Below are 21834 nucleotides of genomic sequence, written 5' to 3'. Positions count from 1 at the left end.
CAACACAAGAATTTTAGTTGTAATATCTATAATCTTCAATCTGTTTAAAGGGATTCGCTCATGCTTTGTAAAATGCACTTTTTTTACTAAGAAATAAAGTGTGGCAAATAATTAGGAGTGTTAAATCTATGATACTGAAGGCTTGAACCTTTCAGCAAATGTCAATATTTGCTCAAATATCGTCTTTGAAGACAACAATTTTAAAAAGCATTACTAACAGGTTTCAGTGATTCGTTGTTGCGGGATAGGTTGATTGACATTATCATTTGATATCATTATTCTTTAAAAGTTACATATGGCAACACATTGATTCCTTTATGATCCTTTTTAAAACTGTAGTTCAATTCACTTAAGTATGGAGCAAAATAATAAAACTATATAGATGACACTAAGGTAATTTCAATTTACGACTAAAATCTTTATTAAAATGGCCCACAGGGCTTTTGCACCATTATTTGCCAAGGCCAAAATTTAGCTATATATGTCCCCATAAAAAAACAATCAGTTGTTCCCCAATTTTTAGAAATTTGTTCCCCTAAAAGTATATAACAAAGAAATAATAATAAAAATCATAGAATCAATGTTTGTGCTACTGCTGTTCTAGTTTCTTAATGTAATTTTTTATCGCCCATTATTTCGAATAAACAAGCGAGAAGTGTTTACGCATTAAATCATCACTAAACACCTCAATTTTCCAAAATGAAAAAGCCAGGCCCCAACTAGACATCATGACCAACCTCACTTCAAAGTTTGGTGAACCTAGATCAAAGCATTCTCCTGATATTGCACGGAAATATTTTTTTACATTAGAGGTCACAGCGACGTTGACCTTTGACCTTGTGACCCCCCAAAATATAGGAGTTTTCTAAACCTCATGATCAACCTCCCTACCAAGTTTGGTGAACCTAGGTCAAACCATTCTCAAGATATTGAGCGGAAATGTTTTTTACATTGGGGGTCGCCGCGACCTTGACCTTTGACCTAGTGACCCCAAAAACAATAGGGATCTTCTACACCTCACGACCAACCTCCCTACCAAGTTTGGTGAACCTAGGTCAAACCGTTCTCAAGATTTTGAGCAGAAATGTTTTTTATATTGGGGGTCGCCGCGACCTTGACCTTTGACCTAGTGACCCCAAAAACAATAGGGATCCTCTACACCTCACGACCAACCTCCCTACCAAGTTTGGTGAACCTAGGTCAAACCATTCTCAAGATATTGAGCGGAAATGTTTTTTACATTGGGGGTCGCCGCGACCTTGACCTTTGACCTAGTGACCCCCAAAACAATAGGGATCCTCTACACCTCACGACCAACCTCCCTACCAAGTTTGGTGAACCTAGGTCAAACCATTCTCAAGATATTGAGCGGAAATGTTTTTTACATTGGGGGTCGCCGCGACCTTGACCTTTGACCTAGTGACCCCAAAAACAATAGGGATCCTCTACACCTCACGACCAACCTCCCTACTAAGTTTGGTGAACCTAGGTCAAACCATTCTCAAGATATTGAGCGGAAATGTTTTTTACATTGGGGGTCGCCGCGACCTTGACCTTTGACCTAGTGACCCCAAAAACAATAGGGATCTTCTACACCTCATGACCAACCTCCCTACCAAGTTTGGTGAACCTAGGTCAAACCATTGTCAAGATATTGAGCGGAAATGTTTTTTACATTGGGGGTCGCCGCGACCTTGACCTTTGACCTAGTGACCCCAAAAACAATAGGGATCTTCTACACCTCATGACCAACCTCCCTACCAAGTTTGGTGATCCTAGGTCATGCGGTTTTCCAGTTATCGATCGGAAACGAAGTGTGACGTACGGACGGACTGACGGACTACCGGACTGACGGACAGGGCAAAAACAATATGTCTCCCCCAGAGAGGGGGAGACATAATAAAATGAACATACTCAAGTCAAATCTCAATCTCAACTGATATAAAACATAATATCAAAAGTTTAGTAAAATCACATGTTTTCACAATTCATTTTTCTGTAAAATATTGAAAGAAGATGATAATATTTATTTGACGTGGAGCTTGATTCTGGGATGAGCTTTAAAATCTGCTTTGCATGTGATTAAGAACAATTTACCATTTCTAGGTGATGACCAGTTCTATCATTGACCAAGCTCTGAGTGGGGATTGAATCCATAACATTCTAATCCAGGGGATGCATTCAAAAAATTCTTAAGTCATTTCTTTACTCATGTCGATTTTTTTAAAAATTTCATAGTTAAATTAGAAAGAAATTAATACATGTTTTTAACATTGAAGTTTTTTTTTTTTTCAATATGGTCAATGAAAATACCGATATCATATGACCAATGAGATACTTAAATGATGAAAGTGACTTAGGGAATGACTTTACATGCTTTATAAATACCAGCCCAGACTCAGACACACTAACCACTAAAACAATATTTGAATGCTAGACGAGCCCAAACTCCTTACTTGTCTTGCAGCACCCCCTTGCCCTGTCCTGACTGGACGACATCTTGATCCCGGCCCTCTTCTGACAGGTCTGGTTCCAATCCTGTCTGTTTCTCCCTTAGGCTCACCAACTCCTCAAACAGAAGCCTGAAACCAACAAAGGAATTTAGGGTATCATTTCTGTATAAAAATAATCTCTGACATAAAATTAGCATTTCAGATATTGTATTTGCATTCTTTGTATTGTATCAAGTAGTGTTGGGAATTGGTTCATGTTTGTACTATTGATAATCGGTTACTTGAATATTGATTATCGATAGTACAATCTGTTATTGACAATACATTAATTATATTCTTGTACAATATCTCTTAACTATGCGTATGTCTGAAGTTAATTAGTGCTGTTGTTGCTTTTAGCCATATTGTTAATGGTAACAACTGAACACTTCCAAATGCATGAACAAACTCATAGGAGAAAATTGGCTGAAATTAACAGAACGCAAATAATGAGAGGAAAGAAGAAAAACAACTCGACCAAAAACAATCGATTGTTGCCAATTTCAGGCCCAACCAATCAATTTTCAATGGTAATCATTCATCAAAACATCACTAGCATCAAGGACTGGTGTCATATGATATACCAATGTAGTCGTAGATCCCCATTCAGCATTGTAGGCCCAGGCATTTAACTTATAGTTTCAGGTATTCCAGAAGTAACTCCACTGTGCACTCTAGAGTACTCAATTGTATTGAGCAGGATTCCTAAAGAAACCTTAGCAGGAGAGGAATTCATAATTTTAGGGTTTAAGCTTAAGTGTTACAGAAGGGCGATCCACCCTATCCTTTTTTGGTAGCACCATTTTGCCTTCATGGAGACAAGCATGAGCACCCTTCTGGCTTCATGGAATTCAATGCTTAAGACAGTCAAATATTTTAATGTTTTGATTACATATCGGACACAATGTGCCCTTTTCACACCGTTTCTCTCCTCTGCAGCATCCTGACTTTAAAAATCTGGCTCAACCCTTGTAATTTTTTGGTCAACAAAACAAAATAAAACTACAGGGACAAGCCAAGTAGCCCATTTTAAATCATGTTAAACTGGTTAATTTTATTCATATGAACTTCATTCATCAGAGTCTAAGCAATCACAAACATGAGTGTACATATATCTGCATACCTAATGTGTTGGCAGACACTCAGTCCAACTTGCCGTGCCCCGCCTAGCAGCATATCAAGCACAGAGGAGCGTGTGGCACGGTTTGCCATTGAAACTTGCAGCAGAAGTGTTGTGGCATCTTCCAGGCCCTCCTCTGAACATGCCTTTGAAGTGAGGACCTCCACGGCCGTCGCGAGCTGGCGTTCTAAGATGGGGGCTTCCTCCTCCTCCTTTTCGGGCTCTGTATAATGATATTGTGAATAATCCATCAGTCTTATAAATAATTATGTGTATGGGTTGGCTTTACAAAACTGCTTGTTTTTTTGTTTTCCTAAATTGACAATAAGTCTTTTCAAATAAAAAGTCATTGAAATAAGTCTTTTGGATGAACAAGCCTGAATTCTTATACTATTGCTCGGCATCAAACTTTTTAACAAGCCTTGCTATATAAAATTCAGGATTTTAGCAAGCCTGGAAGACATTTTACCAGTGCAGGGCCAGTGGGCTTATGTTAATTTCAACCACTGAAATAATAAAAAGTCTTCTCATTTAACCCACCTTTCTTCCCAGTTTCCACTGCCTCTGTTTTCTTTTGAGTGTCTGTGGTGGCTGCCGGAGTGGCAGGTAGACTGTTGGTCTCTCCACCCGTTGCCTGGCGGAATAACAGAAATGATATCATTCTGTTAGCATGTAGTTTAAATGCCCTTCAAAAGCATGCATTGTACAGGGTTTAACATTAAAATGAGCGAGATTCTTAAATTTAGGCTCTCCCAAGGGGCCATTTTGTACCTAAACAAGAGGCCCAAAAGGGCCTATGCTCTACTGGCATGGCTCTTGTGGTCATTTTCAATCCAGAGCATGTACGTTTGAGTAATAGGCAACAAATATATAGTTCACTTTTAGTGTTTGGGTTAGCTGAAAATGCTGCACGTTCAACATCTGAGGACAGGAAGTGTTGTAAGCAGATTAGTAATGACCCCAGGGGCATAATTTGAACAAACCTTCACAAGCAATTGTGACTTTACATGTAAACTTGGCTAAAAATAGACTTCGCTCAAGTAGTCTTGGCTAAAAATAGACTTAGCTTAAAATAGCATTTTTTATAATTTCAAGACCCATAATCCAGGCATGCATGGGCAAATCTGGCTGGTTTTCAAAAGAAACCGAGTTCTAATGGATTTCTAAATACTGTACAAGTTTCATCGAGATACAATCAAAACTGAAGACTGTATCATGTTCACAAGCAATTGTTTACAGACCAACTGATTTTTTAATACTTTCAAGGCCCATAATCTAGGCATGTATGGTCGGATCTGGCTGGTTTTCGAAAGGAACCGAGCACTAAAGGATATCTAGATACTGTACAAGTTTCATCGAGATACAATCAAAACTGAAGACTGTATTGTGTTCACAAGCTAGTGTTTACACGATAGCATTTTTTTATACTATCAAGGGCCATAATCTAGGCATGCATGGGCAAATCTGGCTGGTTTTCGAAAGGAACTGAGCTCTAATGGATATCTAGATAATGTACAAGTTTCATCGAGATACAATCAAAACTGAAGACTGTATTGTGTACACAAGCAATTGTTTATAGTTGCACGGATGCACATACTAGGTACACATTACCATGGCATAAGCTCTTCTGGCCTATGGCCAGTAGAGCCAAAAAAATAGGCTTTAAAACAATGCACTACCACCATTGAAAATTTCTCAAAAAATTGCTCCCATGACTCATGATGAAATGGCCCCCTACACCCCTATGTTTTAGGGCTTGGAAGTCTGGCCAGACTCCTGGTTCCTTCAAAGGAAGGCTGTAACAAATAGTATTGTGGATCTATTAGGGCCCAAATTTTTAAAAAAAAATTAAGGTTTGGGTTACATCTTGTCCAAAAACCGGTAGAATAGGTAGGCTTTTTAAAAAAAAATATTAGGCTTTGTTAGAACTTTATTGTCATGATATTAGGGAATGGTGTTTAAAATTTTCATCAGAATAAAGCTTTTAAAACTAGATATTTAAACAAATGCATGTGTATAAACACAAAATCAGTTTTTTTAGGCCTGTATTCCTGTAAACTTCTTTTCAAATTAAATCTTGTGTAAAAATTGCTTGGCATAAATTAGTGTTTGATATTTCTCTTTTCTCTGTAAATACATTTTTATTTTTAAATGCTGGATTCCTTGATTAGGTATTGGACCTTTGCAATTTGTAAGTAGTTTAAAAAACTTGTGCCACAGCCTTGTGTTTCAATAAACTATGATAACAGATTTTTTAAGTCATTCACAATTCAACTTAATTACTATTTGTGGATTGTTTAAAGGTACCATTATATGGCCCACGCTTTCCATTAATATACAGTGTTTTACAAGAGGAATTTGTTCTCTTGTGTGTCTGGAAGTTGAGATTGTACCTGTAAATTCCATTCTTTCAATGTTTGTTTAGGCTACCAGCAGTTTACTATCATCTTAAAGGGACTAGACACCAGATGGTCCAAAGATGGGCAAATACAGAATTCCTCAAAACAAGACTAAAATTGTAATTGAGATAGTAGGAGGCCGATAATACATCATTTTACATGATTCAAAGAATGAACGCAACAATCATGTTGTTGTCTCATCTGTGTTTCCCTGTTTAAAAATCATGCTTATGGTTTCCCATGGTAAATCATACCTGTTTAGGAGTACAGATAAATTTACCAATGCTATTTTTTACCTTATTGGGATTTACGTGGTCGACAACCCCTGTAAATTACCAATTGAACAAATGCCCAAAAACTGCATGTGTGGTAAGCAATGTGATACATAAGTAAGTATGATTCAATATCTTGTACACAACGATGTCATTTTTTTTTCTTGCAATTTATCATCTGTGTCTAGTCCCTTTAAATCATTTACCGCAATTAAATTCCATTTAAATCACAGAATGTGAAAAGTCACTCCTCCATACCTGAGCAGCAGCCTGTGACAGTGAAGAAGCCGTATTCTCCACTCTGCGCACAATTGCAGGGGTCACTTCCTGTGCCCTCGAAAGTCCCGTGGTCCCTATCACAGAGGGGCCATTGTCACACAGGCCCCGTGAGACCAGCCCCAATAATCTGAGGAGACGATCGGTCAGCAGCTGACTCCGTTTGATCACTGGGTGAGACAGCATGACCATTAGCTGACCAATAGGGGAGGTGTCAAAGTCTCTAAACCCTGGTTCGTGTTCATTGCTTAAAGTACTATGTGTCCGTTGAATTCCTTTGCCTTTTTTACTACTGCATAAAGAATCAAGTTTCACTAGTAATTCCCAGAAGTCTGTTTCTCGCGACTCTGTTTTAGAGTCAGTCTTTTCTATAGATTTTACTTTGGGCGTTGCACCTGTGGCACTTGTAGAAGTCTTAGACTTGGCATCTGTTTCTTTATCTTTACTATCACATTTTTGCACCTCTTTAGCCTTGGAAGGCAGAAAGTGATTAGGGAACATCCTAGCTAGTGAAATAAGAGCATCTAACACATGTCTACACACTATAGGCGCAGCTTGAGCGTGTATAGTCACCATGGCGTTGGCACTTGATGTATGCTTCTTACCTGGGGCTCGTTGAATCTGAAACACATTCGCCCTGCAACCAAGAGCAGCCTCAAGGCTAATAGACAACCACGAGCCCTGACTTCGCGCCTCGATCCTGGACCCTAAGGGCCCCTCAGTTTGCATAGGGGTCTGTGACTGAGATTTCTTCCCCTTACCCTTATCACTACTTGGAGTCTTTGTTTTATCCTCCACATCAACCCGGGTATCAGCAGTTCTATTCAGGATCGACATCATGGCTTGAAGCACCCATGCACGCGTGGGCCCGTGGTAGCACAAGTTTCGTAAAACCCGATGGAGACGTCCCGTATTGAGCTTGGGTTCGTCAACAAACAGCAGGACTAGGAGACAAGTCAGAGCTTCATGGTCTAGCAGGTGTCGGCCCCGCAGTTTCAGAGCTGGGAGGAATTCTCGGTCCCGATTTCCAAAACTGAAGCCTTGGCCCGCTCGCTGGTTCCGGCTTAAAGTGCAGCGTATTGTTCCTAGAAGGGAAATTGAGTGTTTAACTTCTCACAACCTTTTAACTTTCATATTTAAGATAGGACACAATCGTTAAAAAGTTAAAAGAAGTACAAGTATAACCAAAAAAGTTAAACTTCAGTTTAGCTCTAATTCAGACTTGAGTGGAAAAATATTCACTTTATAAACATTATTTTTTCAGTGTTTGAATTAACTCTGAAAGAGAAAAGAAAAAAAATTACTTAAAACTTTATACAAACACCAATATTTCTTTTTCTTTAAGTCATTATAAGAATTGACAAGACATAAAACCACCACAACATCAGCAGACTAGAGGCAATGTATTGCATGCAGTACGAAAACACCACGGCAAGAGTACTAAATAGCCCGAGAGATTACCGAGCATACCCGCATGTCTCAATATAGATGAGAGGGACCCACTAGAGCCCGGCTGGGTGAACAATCTGTCCTGCATGATCCGCCTATGTCTGTCTTCCAGCTCCCGTCGGAGACCCTGGGCCTCGGCAGCGAGATCAGCGGGCAGTACAGCCATCATGGTGTCATCCATGTCGGCCAAGACAGACTGTCTGAGTGACGAAGGAAGGGTTGCGAAGAAGCTGGCTGGGTCCACAGGTGCCTCAGGGTTGGTGGTCGTGGGATTCTGGGCGGCCGTAATACGCTCCTGCTCAATACGCTGCTGGGCTAGCACCTGGGAAAAATTACCAAGAGTTACCTTACATGCATTAACGTTAAGTTTGTATTGGTTTTGATGATTTTTTCTGCTTCAATTTATACTCATTCATTTGTGGTCAATGCTTATAAAAGTTAATAAGCATATGTTTCTTAGGTAGAAACCAGTATTCTTGCTTATAAAAGTTAATAAGCATATGTTTCTTAGGTAGAAACCAGTATTCTATCATTTTTAAATACCATGAGTCTGCCTGGTCTCACAAACTTTGGCAACAAGCTGACACCTTCACCACTAGACTACCTTAACCTGTCTTTATTGACAAGCATTACCTCCCTCTGACTTCTTATTCAAATGCATTATAAATCACTCACCTCCTCCTGTATATTGGGTGGCAGAGCAGCTAGGAACTCAGCATTCACCTCCATACCCCCAGGGGGCGTGTTCTGCTGCTGTTCCCTTGTACGTTGCTGTATACGCTGCATCCGCAGATGATCAGCAATAACCTCTGCTCGTATATTCTCAGGCAGAGCAGCCAGGAATGAGGGATCAAGCCCCTCTGGCACACTGGGCGCAGAACCACTGGCACCCTGCTCACTAGATGCTAGGGAGCTGGAACTGGCAACCGGGGGAGCAGCAGAGGTGGCCACACCCTCTGCTGAACTGCTGAAATAGAAAAGAATATCGTCACATATTTTAAGTAATGATTTCTCCGGCAATTTTTTTTTCAAATCACAATCTATATAAACCATTTAAGATCAAGAATCGTAGGACCTAAGATATTTTCAGCAGTGTAGCACTAATGTTGAAAACCTCTCCTAGGTGTGAAGGGACTAATCTTGATATATCCGCCTCCAGGGGGCACTTAATACCCCCCCCCCCCCCCCCCCCCCGATTTCTATGAAATTATGCAAAACTCAGGAAACAAGGGATGTTTGTCAAACATTATGCCCCCTGAGCGCCAAGTTGCCAGAAATATTTGGACAATTGAATGAAATATGCATGGACTGAAATGACAGCTGATTTGTCATTGGATGCATATGAGGCAGGTCATCTACTGGTCATACCTAATCTTCATGTCAAGTTTGATGACCATAGGTCCGGGAATTGTTGAGTTATCACTCGGACAAGCTTTGGTCTTCCAACAGACCGACCGACATGTGCAAAGCAATTATATAACCCCTCTGCTTCGAAGGGGGGCATAATTAAACTAGATGTTCACTGAAAACTGATACTTCAACTCATGCATTTAGTGACATATAAATTTCTACTGTCTACTATATAAGAAAATAAAATATGGACAATCAGAAAACCTTTTTTCAGCTTACAGTCACACTGACCTTGACCTTTGACCCACTGACCTCAAAATCAATAGGGTTCATCTGCTGGTCATGACCAATAAGCCTACCTAGTATGAGGTCCCTGGGTCAAAGCGTTCTCAAGTTATTGATCGGAAACCGTTTTTCATGTTAAGGTCACACTGACCTTGACCTTTGACCTCAAAATCAATAGGGTTCATCTGCTGGTCATGACCAATAAGCCTACCTAGTATGAGGTCCCTGGGTCAAAGCGTTCTCAAGTTATTGATCGGAAACCGTTTTTCATGTTAAGGTCACACTGACCTTGACCTTTGACCCACTGACCTCAAAATCAATAGGGTTCATCTGCTGGTCATGACCAATACACCTACCAAGTATGAGGTTCCTGGGTCAAAGCGTTCTCAAGTTATTGATCGGAAACCGTTTTTCATGTAAAGGTCACACTGACCTTGACCTTTGACCCACTGACCTCAAAATCAATAGGGTTCATCTGCTGGTGATGACCAATACACATACCAAGTATGAGGTCCCTCGGTCAAAGCGTTCTCAAGTTATTGATCGGAAACCATTTGGTATTCCGACCGACCGACCGACAGACAGACAGACCGACCGACCGACATGTGCAAAACAATATACCCCACTTTTTTCAAAAGGGGGCATAAAAATGTGAAAGCAACATGATCATTGCTCTGACCATGTGTGGGGGCAACACAATCATTCCTTCTTTAAACATGACCTAAGAGAATGTTTTCTCTCATCCATTAAGCTGAAGCAAGCCCTACTACAAGTAATCATCTTTAAGAGAAAACTTGTAAGATGTTTCCGATAAATAACAAATACATGTAAGATTTTAGCCACTAAGTTGTCAGGCTATGACCAAAATGCAGCTTGAATGCTGATTTTAGCCACCTTGTTGTCAGAATATGACCAAAAACTAGCTTGAGCGCTGATTCTGGACAAGTAAGACATTACTTTAGCTACCAATTTACTCCATATACAGCTGCTCAAGCTTATACATGGGAAGAGGATAGCACAGCTCAGTATTAATTCTCTTTATTCAAATTTACATGATTTAATTGAAGCTTAACTTCCAATACCACATGCTGTCTTCTTATTACCAAAATGCAGCTTGAGCACTGGTTTAAGCTACTATGTTGTCAGAATATGACCAAAATGCAGCTTGAGCGCTGGTTTTAGCTACTATGTTGTCAGAATATGCCCAAAATGCAGCTTGAGCGCTGGTTTTAGCCACTAACAATGTTGTCAGGCTATAACCAAAATGCAGCTTGAGCGCTGGTTTTAGCTACTATGTTGTCAGAATATGACCAAAATGCAGCTTGAGCGCTGGTTTTAGCTACTATGTTGTCAGAATATGACCAAAATGCAGCTTGAGCACTGATTTTAGCTACTATGTTGTCAGATTATGACCAAAATGCAGCTTGAGCGCTGGTTTTAGCTACTATGTTGTCAGATTATGACCAAAATGCAGCTTGAGCACTGGTTTTAGCTACTATGTTGTCAGAATATGACCAAAATGCAGCTTGAGCACTGATTTTAGCTACTTTGTTGTCAGAATATGACCAAAATGCAGCTTGAGGGCTGGTTTTAGCCACTAACAATGTTGTCAGGCTAAAACCAAAATGCAGCTTGAGCGCTGGTTTTAGCTACTATGTTGTCAGAATATGACCAAAATGCAGCTTGAGCGCTGGTTTTAGCTACTATGTTGTCAGAATATGACCAAAATGCAGCTTGAGCACTGATTTTAGCTACTATGTTGTCAGATTATGACCAAAATGCAGCTTGAGCGCTGGTTTTAGCTACTATGTTGTCAGAATATGACCAAAATGCAGCTTGAGCACTGATTTTAGCTACTATGTTGTCAGAATATGACCAAAATGCAGCTTGAGCGCTGGTTTTAGCCACTAACAATGTTGTCAGGCTATAACCAAAATGCAGCTTGAGCACTGATTTTAGCCACTATGTTGTCAGAATATGACCAAAATGCAGCTTGAGTGCTAATTTTAGCCACTGTTGTCAGAATATGACCAAAATGCAGCTTGAGTGCTGGTTTTAGCCACTATGTTGTCAGGCTATGACCAAAATGCAGCTTGAGCACTGGTTCTGGAAAAGCATGACATTTATTTAGCTACCAATTTACTCCATATATAGCTGCTCAAGCTTATACATGGGAAGAGGATAGCACAGCTCAATTTCAATTGCTTCTTTTCAATCTTAAGTTAAATTTAAGTTATCCATTGACTTATACAACCAATAACTAAGTGCTTGTACTTATTGACTTATTGAATCCCTTTATTGGTCAATTCAATGGCTGAATGACAACCAGTGTCTTGTTAACTGTGCTTTAAGAGATTTTGGTGAAGATGTAACATGGTGTTCACCCAAAAACAAACCTATTCCTAAGGAACTAAAATTTTCATACAGTACTTCTGCCTTGCATACCCTAACATTCTCTAGGTCTATAAATCTTATACAACAACCATAATTCACTCCTGCCCCAGAGTTCTTGGTGGAAAAGGGGCACCAATGATCAGGCACTTGGCAATCATCATACACACAGGTCAGTTGCGTGACCAATCAAAAACTGTGTTCAATCATTTATTTTGCTTCAATACTTGCTAAGAAAATACCTTACAATAAGCCTTTTTGTAAATGAAATAAAGCTAAGATTGACCGTTTTGATAAAAAAAAGAGTAATATTAGAAGGCTGACTAAAGATTAGATTGCCATTTTTCATAGTCAATGGTCGAAATTAAATGTTTATTTGGCTAAAAAGCATTAAGAAAATTGCAATTTTCGCATGTTTTTCTAACAATGAAGAGATCTTTTCTATTATGGGTTATCTTACATGACTTGAATTCAAGGCACTGATGCCAAAACCAGCTGATTCTGATTTTTAAATGTCAAAACTTTCAATCTGTGAGAGTGCAGGTTAAATAGCTCGCTCAGATTTAAAAAGCTCGTTATTCTACCATCATCAATATCTGGAGAAAATCATAAATCATCCTTGCAAGCTTATGAAATGGCTCCTCCCTCTCAAATTCTTATCAAAGCTACAAACTTATTTATAAAAAAGACTGCCAACCTTATATAAGGCAAGCATGGAAAAACAGGTGTTGAAATCACAGGTTAATTCACACGCCAAGTAAAGTATCATCATAAACCAAGCCTTAAACAGCACATAAACTTAAAAGAGCAGCGTAAGCATACACATGTCTGCAATTTTGAATTCATAAAAGGGGCAAACTTTAACAATTATTAATGCCCAAGTAATTGGCCTTGGTCTTATACATTTGCCTATTGTCTCTGGCAACATGTGTACCAAGTTTCATTTGAATATCTTGGATGTTTTATAGTTATGGCAAACGTTAATGTTTTTGCACAATGACAACACCTAGGCTATAAAACCTGAACTTTATTCTTTGAAAAAACAACAACATGAGCTAATAAAACATTAATACGCAGCTTATTCTCATCATGAATTAAATAACTACAACCTTGAATTTAAAACCAGTTTCGACTTAATTCAATATCTGACAATATTCATTGGTATACTTGCTTCAAAAGTATAATTCTATATCAAATCATCCAAAAGGATGCAAGCACATTTTCTGTTCCGCTTCTGCAAATTGTCACGAACATTTATTTCTAAGAAAAACCTAAGAAGCGAAGTTCTTCACTGAAAATTCAGCTATTTGTTTACTAAGCTCTAAAAGATTTTCTTCCCAATTCCCTAAACACCCGCCTGCTCAACATTGTTGAATGTCAAAGTCTGGTTGACATTAAAGTAAAATCAGGGGAAGAAAACTCTTAATCTTTGCAAGATCAGTAAAATAGCTTAAGGAAAGTACTCAAAATATCATAAATGTGGAATACAACAATACACAAACACAGGCAATGCTTCAGAACAGGTATTTAAAATCACAGACATTCATACGCCCGGACACCTGTGAAGTATCATCATATGACATTGCCTCTCAAATCTCAAATCTTAAAAACATCTACTTGCATTATATTCTAGACATTTTTCAGCCAGACAAAAGTGTTTCACTGCTCACTATTTCCAACAAATTAACAATGCCACAAATCCAACCATTGGAGGACTCCATATGATAAGGTACATGTTTGTAAACACCCATTCAAAAGCATTCTGTTAGCAAGAAAGTAGGCCAAGCATTAAAATTATTTTTGTGTCATAATTAATAATTTAACTTGTTACATTTTCAGACACTTTTAGTAAGCAAGTGCCCACATTCACCAATTATCTACGGGCTCATCTTTCATTTACATGAAAGTTGATCTTGTCCAGCTGAAAAATGTCTGGAATACCCATTAATTTTCCGTTTACACATCCCATTTAAAACCATTATGGGATGGTACTGTGAGTGATTTGGCTAAGATAAACCTTGTAATTAGTAATAGTTAATTCAGCAGTTTCAGTTTCATGAGCGAAAGCTAGAATTGAACTCGGTTCACTACAATTTTTAAAACAGCCACTTGAGACTATAAGCCTGCAGAGACAACAGACAATACAGGGTAATTGAAGTGTATTTTATTGTAACATGTGATTTCATTGGAAGAGTTGTCTCCCCTGCCTCAGAGATATTGTGCACGGTGATTAGACTCTAGAATCCTTGTCACCTCACATATAATGGAAAATTGAATTTGCACGATCTGCACGCCTGATAAACAATCATATGATTGACCTCAATTTGCAACTGACATAAGACTAAATCAGATTAAGAGCGCCCTTGATAATGACATACTTTGTTTACAAAGCAATATATAGAATGCAGTCCATTGAATCCATTTATTTATCCAGGATAATCACTCCATTTGTGAATCTCCATTGGTTTAACAGTTATAAATATTTATATCCGGGTGATATGGTGTCATGTCAATTGCAAACCAGATCAATCTTTAACAATAGAGACTGAGTATAAAGTGAAGAAGCTAACCTGTCGGCGGAAGGTGCTGGATTGACCCCTGAAGCAGGTCCCAGGTTCACTAAGGCCCTGTCCACCTCCTGGGGACTCTCTGAAATATACACAAGTCATGTTGATGTGGGTCAGATAAATATAATATTCATAATTATACACACCCATGTTAATACCAAATTTCAGGAGACAGTTTGTCTTCAATAATGTGTTGTTCTATACTTAGAAATTTTGATGTGGTTGTTTTTTTCAATCATGATAGATTACCCCAACCAAAATTTTATTTCAATTTGCAAAAGAGTGAAGTTTATTTGTATAAACCCCAAACCCGAACACAGTCCATTCTTACCTGAGCGTGATGAATGTACAGTGGCCCCATCCGAACTGGTGATATTAGATATATCCTCTGGCGTGATCATCCCAGACTCCGCTTCAACCCTTGGGGGTAGAGTAGGCCCCAGAGAGGATGTTGTGAGGGCAGAGGTGCGAGCCCTGCCCCCTAACCTTCCAAACCCGCTAGACGAGGTGATGACAGGGCTTGGCCCGGACTGGTCATTGTCACCACCGACCAACAGAGAAGCCAGATTACTCATAGCAAGACCAGGGGTTGTACTGCTTGGCCGGCTGGAGGGCTGGTCACTCGACTGAGTCGTGTTTGTCAAGGGCGTCAGGGGGAAGTTTGTGCTCATGTAAGACTCAAATATCTCTCGCAGGTTGCTGCAAACAGATAAAAAAAATCTTGAAACAACGCACACATGCGATAATATTTAAACCAAAGCTTTAACAACTTAAATGGAGATTACCATTGAACAGCATTTGTCATCTGAGAGCAAGACCTCAATAGGCAAATAGATGCAGATATTGATTTTTTGCATTTAGGTAACGACTTTTGGATGAACAAGCCCGAATTCTTATACTTTTGTTGCATCAAATTTTTTAACAAGCCCTGCTATATAATATTCAGAATAAGAGCATGCCCGAAAGGCATTATAACTAAAATATTATCAACTTAAAACAACTTGTTCAAAAAAATTCACTTGAAAACTTATATCTAATTGTTTGTTATTATTATTCTTTGTCTGCAAAAACATGATGTATAAATCATTTACATGATGGGAAAATCCCATCAGAAATATATCTATATCACATCAAGATATTGCGCAGTCAATACCCTGCGATCAAAATTACACTTCTGAATAAAAAGCCCAAACACTAACAACAGCAGTGCTGAGCACTAGGCATAAAATCTGTCAAAAAGCCCTGCTATATAAAACACAGATTTGATTTAGAGAAGACTGAAAGGCCTTTTACCAGAGCATTGCTTGCAGGCTTGTTCTAATTTGATTACTGAAGAACATTAACAAAAGCCATGTAATACCTTGCATATCCAGTCCTGTCGACCCTAGGTGCCTGAGGTGTAGTTGTTGGGTTCACCTGGTTGGCTGGGGTGTACAAAGCAGCAGGGGGCACATTGCCAAACATCCCCTGGGTGGGGGCTGGGGTGGGCAGAACCGGGAATGGGGTGCTCATACTGAGGGGCGGGAAAATGGGCACCTGACCTGCTGGGGTGGAGCTAGAGCTTGTAACATTCGATGAACCGAGTGTAGCTGGTGATGATGAAGCTGTAAGGTCGGTTGGAAAACTTGGTGGAGGAGGCACAGGCAATGTCGGAGGGGCAAAAATCTGGTTAACTGCTGGAGGCAGCGGGCCTGGTGTGAACTGTAGTGTTGTCGGGGGAGGCCCTATTAGGGGAGAACTAGAAACAAGCGACTGTGGAAGAGCAGGGCCTCCCGGATACATGGGTATGATGTCCGGTGTGAAACCAATACTTGGAGGCGGGGGCAAGGGTGGCCTTGAGCCTAACCCCAGGGCAGCCCCTACTGGGGTCTGCATGGGAAGGGGGGCTTGGGGTTGGGCGGAGCTTGTCAGGGGTGGCATAGCCTGGAAACTCCCCATTGTTGTCTCCACAGGAGGGGCTGATGATGTTACAGAGCTGGAGGTAAGGGGAGATGACATGCCGCTGATGTTGTCAAATATCCGTTCTGTTAGGGCCTCAGCAACACTCGCAGCCTCACTGGCATCTGTAATTAAGAAAACAAGATTAGAAATGACGGACATGACATTAAATAAACAAGTTATAAGTATTCACTGCTCAAACCATGGACAAGATGGTAAGAGTTGATCATTTTTCTGTGTGATAATTAGCGACACAGATGATCCTATCATTCAAATGTCTCATTGATTCATACATGTATTCAAAGATACATCTACTTTTATAAATAGTTAACCAATTTCACTATTTTGGAGAAAACTGTTTACTGTGGAATAACCCAGAAATCTGTTCACGACCAACTGGGGAATAGCCAGTGCTTTACTTTTGCAGAAATAAATGTCAGCGTCATACAAATGAAACTGTGCTTTTATTACCCTGCATTACATTTCTATGTTAACCAATTCCACTGTTTCTGAAAAAACTGTTCACTGTGGAATAATCCAGATGTCTGTTCACGACCAACTGGGGAATAGCCAGTGCTCTACTTTTGCAGAGATAAATGTCAGCTTTATACAAACAAAACTGTTTTTATAACCCTGCATTACATTTTTAAGTTACCCAACTAGAGATTGCTTTTTTGAAAAAGCGCTTGTCTCCCCTATTGTGTGGTCGTAGCTGAGAAAAAATAAATGATGGACATGAAATTTGTAACTTTGGACTGGAGACAAACCAACAGTGAAGTTTGGTTTATTCGATTATATTAAATAGTGAAGAGAAGAAAGTGTTGTTGATTAATCATGGAAAATGTAAACGAAGTTTGCATTGTATGAAGTTCCTGGGCGCAAGCGTTATTCAATTATTGATCGGAAACCATTTTTCAGCTCACAGTCATCGTGACCATGACCTTTTACCTACTGATCACAACATCAATAGGGATCATCTACATAACCAACTTGCATACCAAGTATTAAGTTCTTGGGTGCAAGTGTTCTTTAGTTACTGAGCGGTAACCATTTCTTCAACTCAAGGTCATGGCAACCTTGACCTTTGACCTACTGATCTCAAAATCAATAGGGGTCATCTACTAGTCATGACCGACTAGCGTACCAAGAATGAAGTTCCTGGGTACAAGCGTTCTTAAGTTATTGAGCAGAAACCATTTTTAAGCTTAAGGTCACCGCCAACGTATCATTTTTTACCTGAAGGTAACCTTGACCTTTGACCTTTTGATCTGAAAATCAATAGGGGTCATCTTCTAGTCATGAACAACTAGCTTACCAAGTATGAAGTTCCTGAAACCAAAGGATCTTTAGTTATTGAGCGGAAACTTTTTCTTCACTTCAAGGTCATGGCAACCTTGACCTTTGACCTAGTGATCTCAAAATCAATAGGAGTCATCTAATAGTCATGAACAACTAGCATACCAAGTATGAAGTTCCTGGACCCAAAGGATCTTTAGTTATTGAGTGGAAACCGTTTCTTCACCTCAAGGTCACGTTGACCCTGATCTTTGACCTAGTGACCCCAAATTCAATAGGGGTCATCTACTAGTCATGACCAACTAGCATACCAAGTATGAAGTTCCTGGGTCTAAGAGTTCTATAGTTATTGGGCGGAAACGAAGTGTGACGTACTGACTGACTGACTGACAGACTGATGGACTGACTGACGGACAGGGCAAAAACAATATGTCTCCCCATGAATGGGGGAGACATAAAGATATTACACGCAAATGATTTTTACATGGAAGGTCACCACGACCTTGACTATTGACCTTGTTACCCCCAAAACAATTGGGATCATCTAGACATCATGACCAACCTCACTTCAAAGTTTGGTGAACCTAGATCAAAGCATTCTCCTGATATTGCACGGAAATATTTTTTTACATTAGAGGTCACAGCGATGTTGACCTTTGACCTTGTGACCCCCCAAAATATAGGAGTTTTCTAAACCTCATGATCAACCTCCCTACCAAGTTTGGTGAACCTAGGTCAAACCATTCTCTAGATATTGAGCGGAAATGTTTTTTACATTGGGGGTCGCCACGACCTTGACCTTTGACCTAGTGACCCCAAAAACAATAGGGATCTTCTACACCTCATGACCAACCTCCCTACCAAGTTTGGTGAACCTAGGTCAAACCGTTCTCAAGATTTTGAGCAGAAATGTTTTTTATATTGGGGGTCGCCGCGACCTTGACCTAGTGACCCCAAAAACAATAGGGATCCTCTACACCTCACGACCAACCTCCCTACCAAGTTTGGTGATCCTAGGTCATGCGGTTTTCCAGTTATCGATCGGAAACGAAGTGTGACGTACGGACGGACTGACGGACTGACGGACAGGGCAAAAACAATATGTCTCCCCCAGAGAGGGGGAGACATAATTCCACTATTTCTGAGAAAACTGCTCACTGTGGAATAAACCAGAAGTCTGTTCACGACCAACTGGGGAATAGCCAGTGCTCTACTTTTGCAGAGATAAATGTCAGCTTTATACAAACAAAACTGTTTTTATAACCCTGCATTACATTTCTAAGTTAACCAATTCCACTATTACTGAGAAAACTGTTCACTGTGGAATAAACCAGAAGTCTGTTCACGACCAACTGGGGAATAGCCAGTGCTCTACTTTTGCAGAAATAAATGTCAGCTTTATACAAACAAAACTGTTTTTATAACCCTGCATTACATTTCTAAGTTAACCAATTCCACTATTTCTGAGAAAACTGTTCACTGTGGAATAATCCAGAAGTCTGTTCACGACCAACTGGGGAATAGCCAGTGCTTTACTCTTGCAGTGATAAATGTCAGCATCATACAAATGAAACTGTGCTTTTATAACCCTGCATTACATTTCTATGTTAACCAATTCCACTGTTTCTGAAAAAACTGTTCACTGTGGAATAAACCAGATGTCTGTTCACGACCAACTGGGGAATAGCCAGTGCTCTACTTTTGCAGAAATAAATGTCAGCTTTATACAAATGAAACTGTGCTTTTATAACCATGCATTACATTTCTACGTTAACCAATTCCACTGTTTCTGAGAAAACTGTTCACTGTGGAATAAACCAGAAGTCTGTTCACGACCAACTGGGGAATAGCCAGTGCTCTACTTTTGCAGAAATAAATGTCAGCTTTATACAAATGAAACTGTGCTTTTATAACCATGCATTACATTTCTACGTTAACCAATTCCACTGTTTCTGAGAAAACTGTTCACTGTGGAATAAACCAGAAGTCTGTTCACGACCAACTGGGGAATAGCCAGTGCTCTACTTTTGCAGAAATAAATGTCAGCTTTATACAAACAAAACTGTTTTTATAACCCTGCATTACATTTCTAAGTTAACCAATTCCACTATTTCTGAGAAAACTGTTCACTGTGGAATAATCCAGAAGTCTGTTCACGATCAACTGGGGAATAGCCAGTGCTCTACTTTTGCAGAGATAAAAATCAGCTTTATACAAACAAAACTGTTTTTATAACCCTGCATTACATTTTTAAGTTAACCAATTCCACTGTTTCTGAGAAAACTGTTCACTGTGGAATAAACCAGAAGTCTGTTCACGATCAACTGGGGAATAGCCAGTGCTCTACTTTTGCAGAGATAAAAATCAGCTTTATACAAACAAAACTGTTTTTATAACCCTGCATTACATTTTTAAGTTAACCAATTCCACTATTTCTGAGAAAACTGTTCACTGTGGAATAATCCAGATGTCTGTTCACGATCAACTGGGGAATAGCCAGTGCTCTACTTTTGCAGAGATAAAAATCAGCTTTATACAAACAAAACTGTTTTTATAACCCTGCATTACATTTTTAAGTTAACCAATTCCACTGTTTCTGAGAAAACTGTTCACTGTGGAATAATCCAGATGTTTGTTCACGACCAACTGGGGAATAGCCAGTGCTTTACTCTTGCAGTGATAAATGTCAGCATCATACAAATGAAACTGTGCTTGTATATTTCTGCTACCTGCATGTTACAATGGGTCATTTGTTCAGAACTTATGTTAATAACGTTGTTAACTTCATTGATGTTAACTTAAAAACTGTTACTGCAAAGAATAGTTTAACAGATACACTTGTGACCTACAGTTTTTTTGGACAAGATTTGAGACAACTGTTTCAGCTGTACTTGTATAAGCACATGATGAAATATTTCACCTATTTAAAGTTAACAACACTGCCGTTATCAACATTTTTTTTTACTTTTACAAAGTTATGAACAATCGGCCCACCATTGTGTTCAGGCTGTAAATAAGTTTAACAACTAAAATGCTATTCTTGGTTTTCTTTCAAACCAATGAGTAGTTTCAATTCAAAACCATATAGAATTTTCCTGGTGGTAAGAATGTAGACAAGAAATCTGCAGAGCCAACACATGTCAGTTTTTCTCCCCATCAAATAAGGGACATAACTCCAAAAATATTAAGAAGAGTATTGGGTCTTGCTATATATTTGTGCCTATTGCCTTTAGCAACAAGTGTAATAAGTTCCTTGGAAAAACAGAAATGCTCTCCCCTGGCAGAGAGATATTGCTCACATAGTATCATACATTTATCTTTCAATACAAGTTGTAGGATTTCTACTATACAACTGACCATCAAGGGAGATAATACTGCAGAAACTCACTTGAGGGTAGCTGGTGTTTAGGTTTTCTGTGCAGTAGTCTCCCCTGGCAGAGAGATATTGCTCACATAGTATCATACATTTATCTTTCAATACAAGTTGTAGGATTTCTACTATACAACTGACCATCAAGGGAGATAATACTGCAGAAACTCACTTGAGGGTAGCTGGGTTTTAGGTTTTCTGTGCAGTAGTCTCCCCTGGCAGAGGGATGTTGCTCACTTAGTATCATATATTTATCTTTCAATACAAGTTGTAGGATTTCTACTATACAACTGACCATCAAGGGAGGTAATACAGCAGTAACTCACTAAGTGTAGCCGGTGTTGAGGTTGTCTGTGCAGTAGTCTCCCCTGGCAGAGGGATATTGCTCACATCTGTCCCCAGGGTACTAGTAGCACTTGTTGTACAAACTGACACCTGGAATAGAGAAAGCTTCATTTTTAACAAACTCATTCTGACAGAGAAAACTTTCCTCGGTTTTACTTCAGAGTCAAGAGATTATTTGTCAACCATGAGGATCACAGGACCCCCAGCAGAAAAAAATTCTTAGGAAAATCCCTGGTTTTTCAACAATTATAGCAAGGATCACTAATTATCTTTTGTCTCAATAC

The 21834-nt window shown here is 39.4% G+C and overlaps 1 protein-coding gene and 1 non-coding gene across 8 annotated transcripts in view; both read right to left on the bottom strand.

Annotated features, from left to right (window-relative positions):
- Positions 1 to 21834, bottom strand: part of LOC128218453 (E3 ubiquitin-protein ligase HUWE1-like) — a 98046-nt gene that overhangs the window by 9434 nt on the left and 66778 nt on the right. For 5 of the 7 annotated variants that reach the window (XM_052926121.1, XM_052926128.1, XM_052926123.1 and 2 more), the window contains 10 exons: positions 21532 to 21640; positions 15962 to 16664; positions 14933 to 15300; positions 14605 to 14683; positions 8684 to 8975; positions 8021 to 8330; positions 6542 to 7644; positions 4153 to 4246; positions 3616 to 3835; positions 2457 to 2582 (listed from right to left, as the gene is read on the bottom strand). In XM_052926121.1, coding sequence (XP_052782081.1) covers positions 2457 to 2582; positions 3616 to 3835; positions 4153 to 4246; positions 6542 to 7644; positions 8021 to 8330; positions 8684 to 8975; positions 14605 to 14683; positions 14933 to 15300; positions 15962 to 16664; positions 21532 to 21640 — 3404 coding nt within the window. The remainder of the gene's footprint in view (positions 1 to 2456; positions 2583 to 3615; positions 3836 to 4152; positions 4247 to 6541; positions 7645 to 8020; positions 8331 to 8683; positions 8976 to 14604; positions 14684 to 14932; positions 15301 to 15961; positions 16665 to 21531; positions 21641 to 21834) is intronic. The other 2 variants (XM_052926124.1, XM_052926122.1) reach the window with 2 other exon arrangements.
- On the bottom strand, positions 12587 to 12659 carry LOC128218625 (small nucleolar RNA SNORD36). The gene has a single exon (XR_008258412.1). It is a non-coding gene; the product is annotated as a small nucleolar RNA SNORD36 (small nucleolar RNA).

Source organism: Mya arenaria, chromosome 14, assembly GCF_026914265.1.
Source record: "Mya arenaria isolate MELC-2E11 chromosome 14, ASM2691426v1".
Taxonomy (NCBI): Eukaryota; Metazoa; Mollusca; class Bivalvia; order Myida; family Myidae; genus Mya; species Mya arenaria.
The sequence above is the reverse complement of the archived record's forward strand: the minus strand, read 5'-3'. Positions and strand labels throughout refer to the sequence as shown.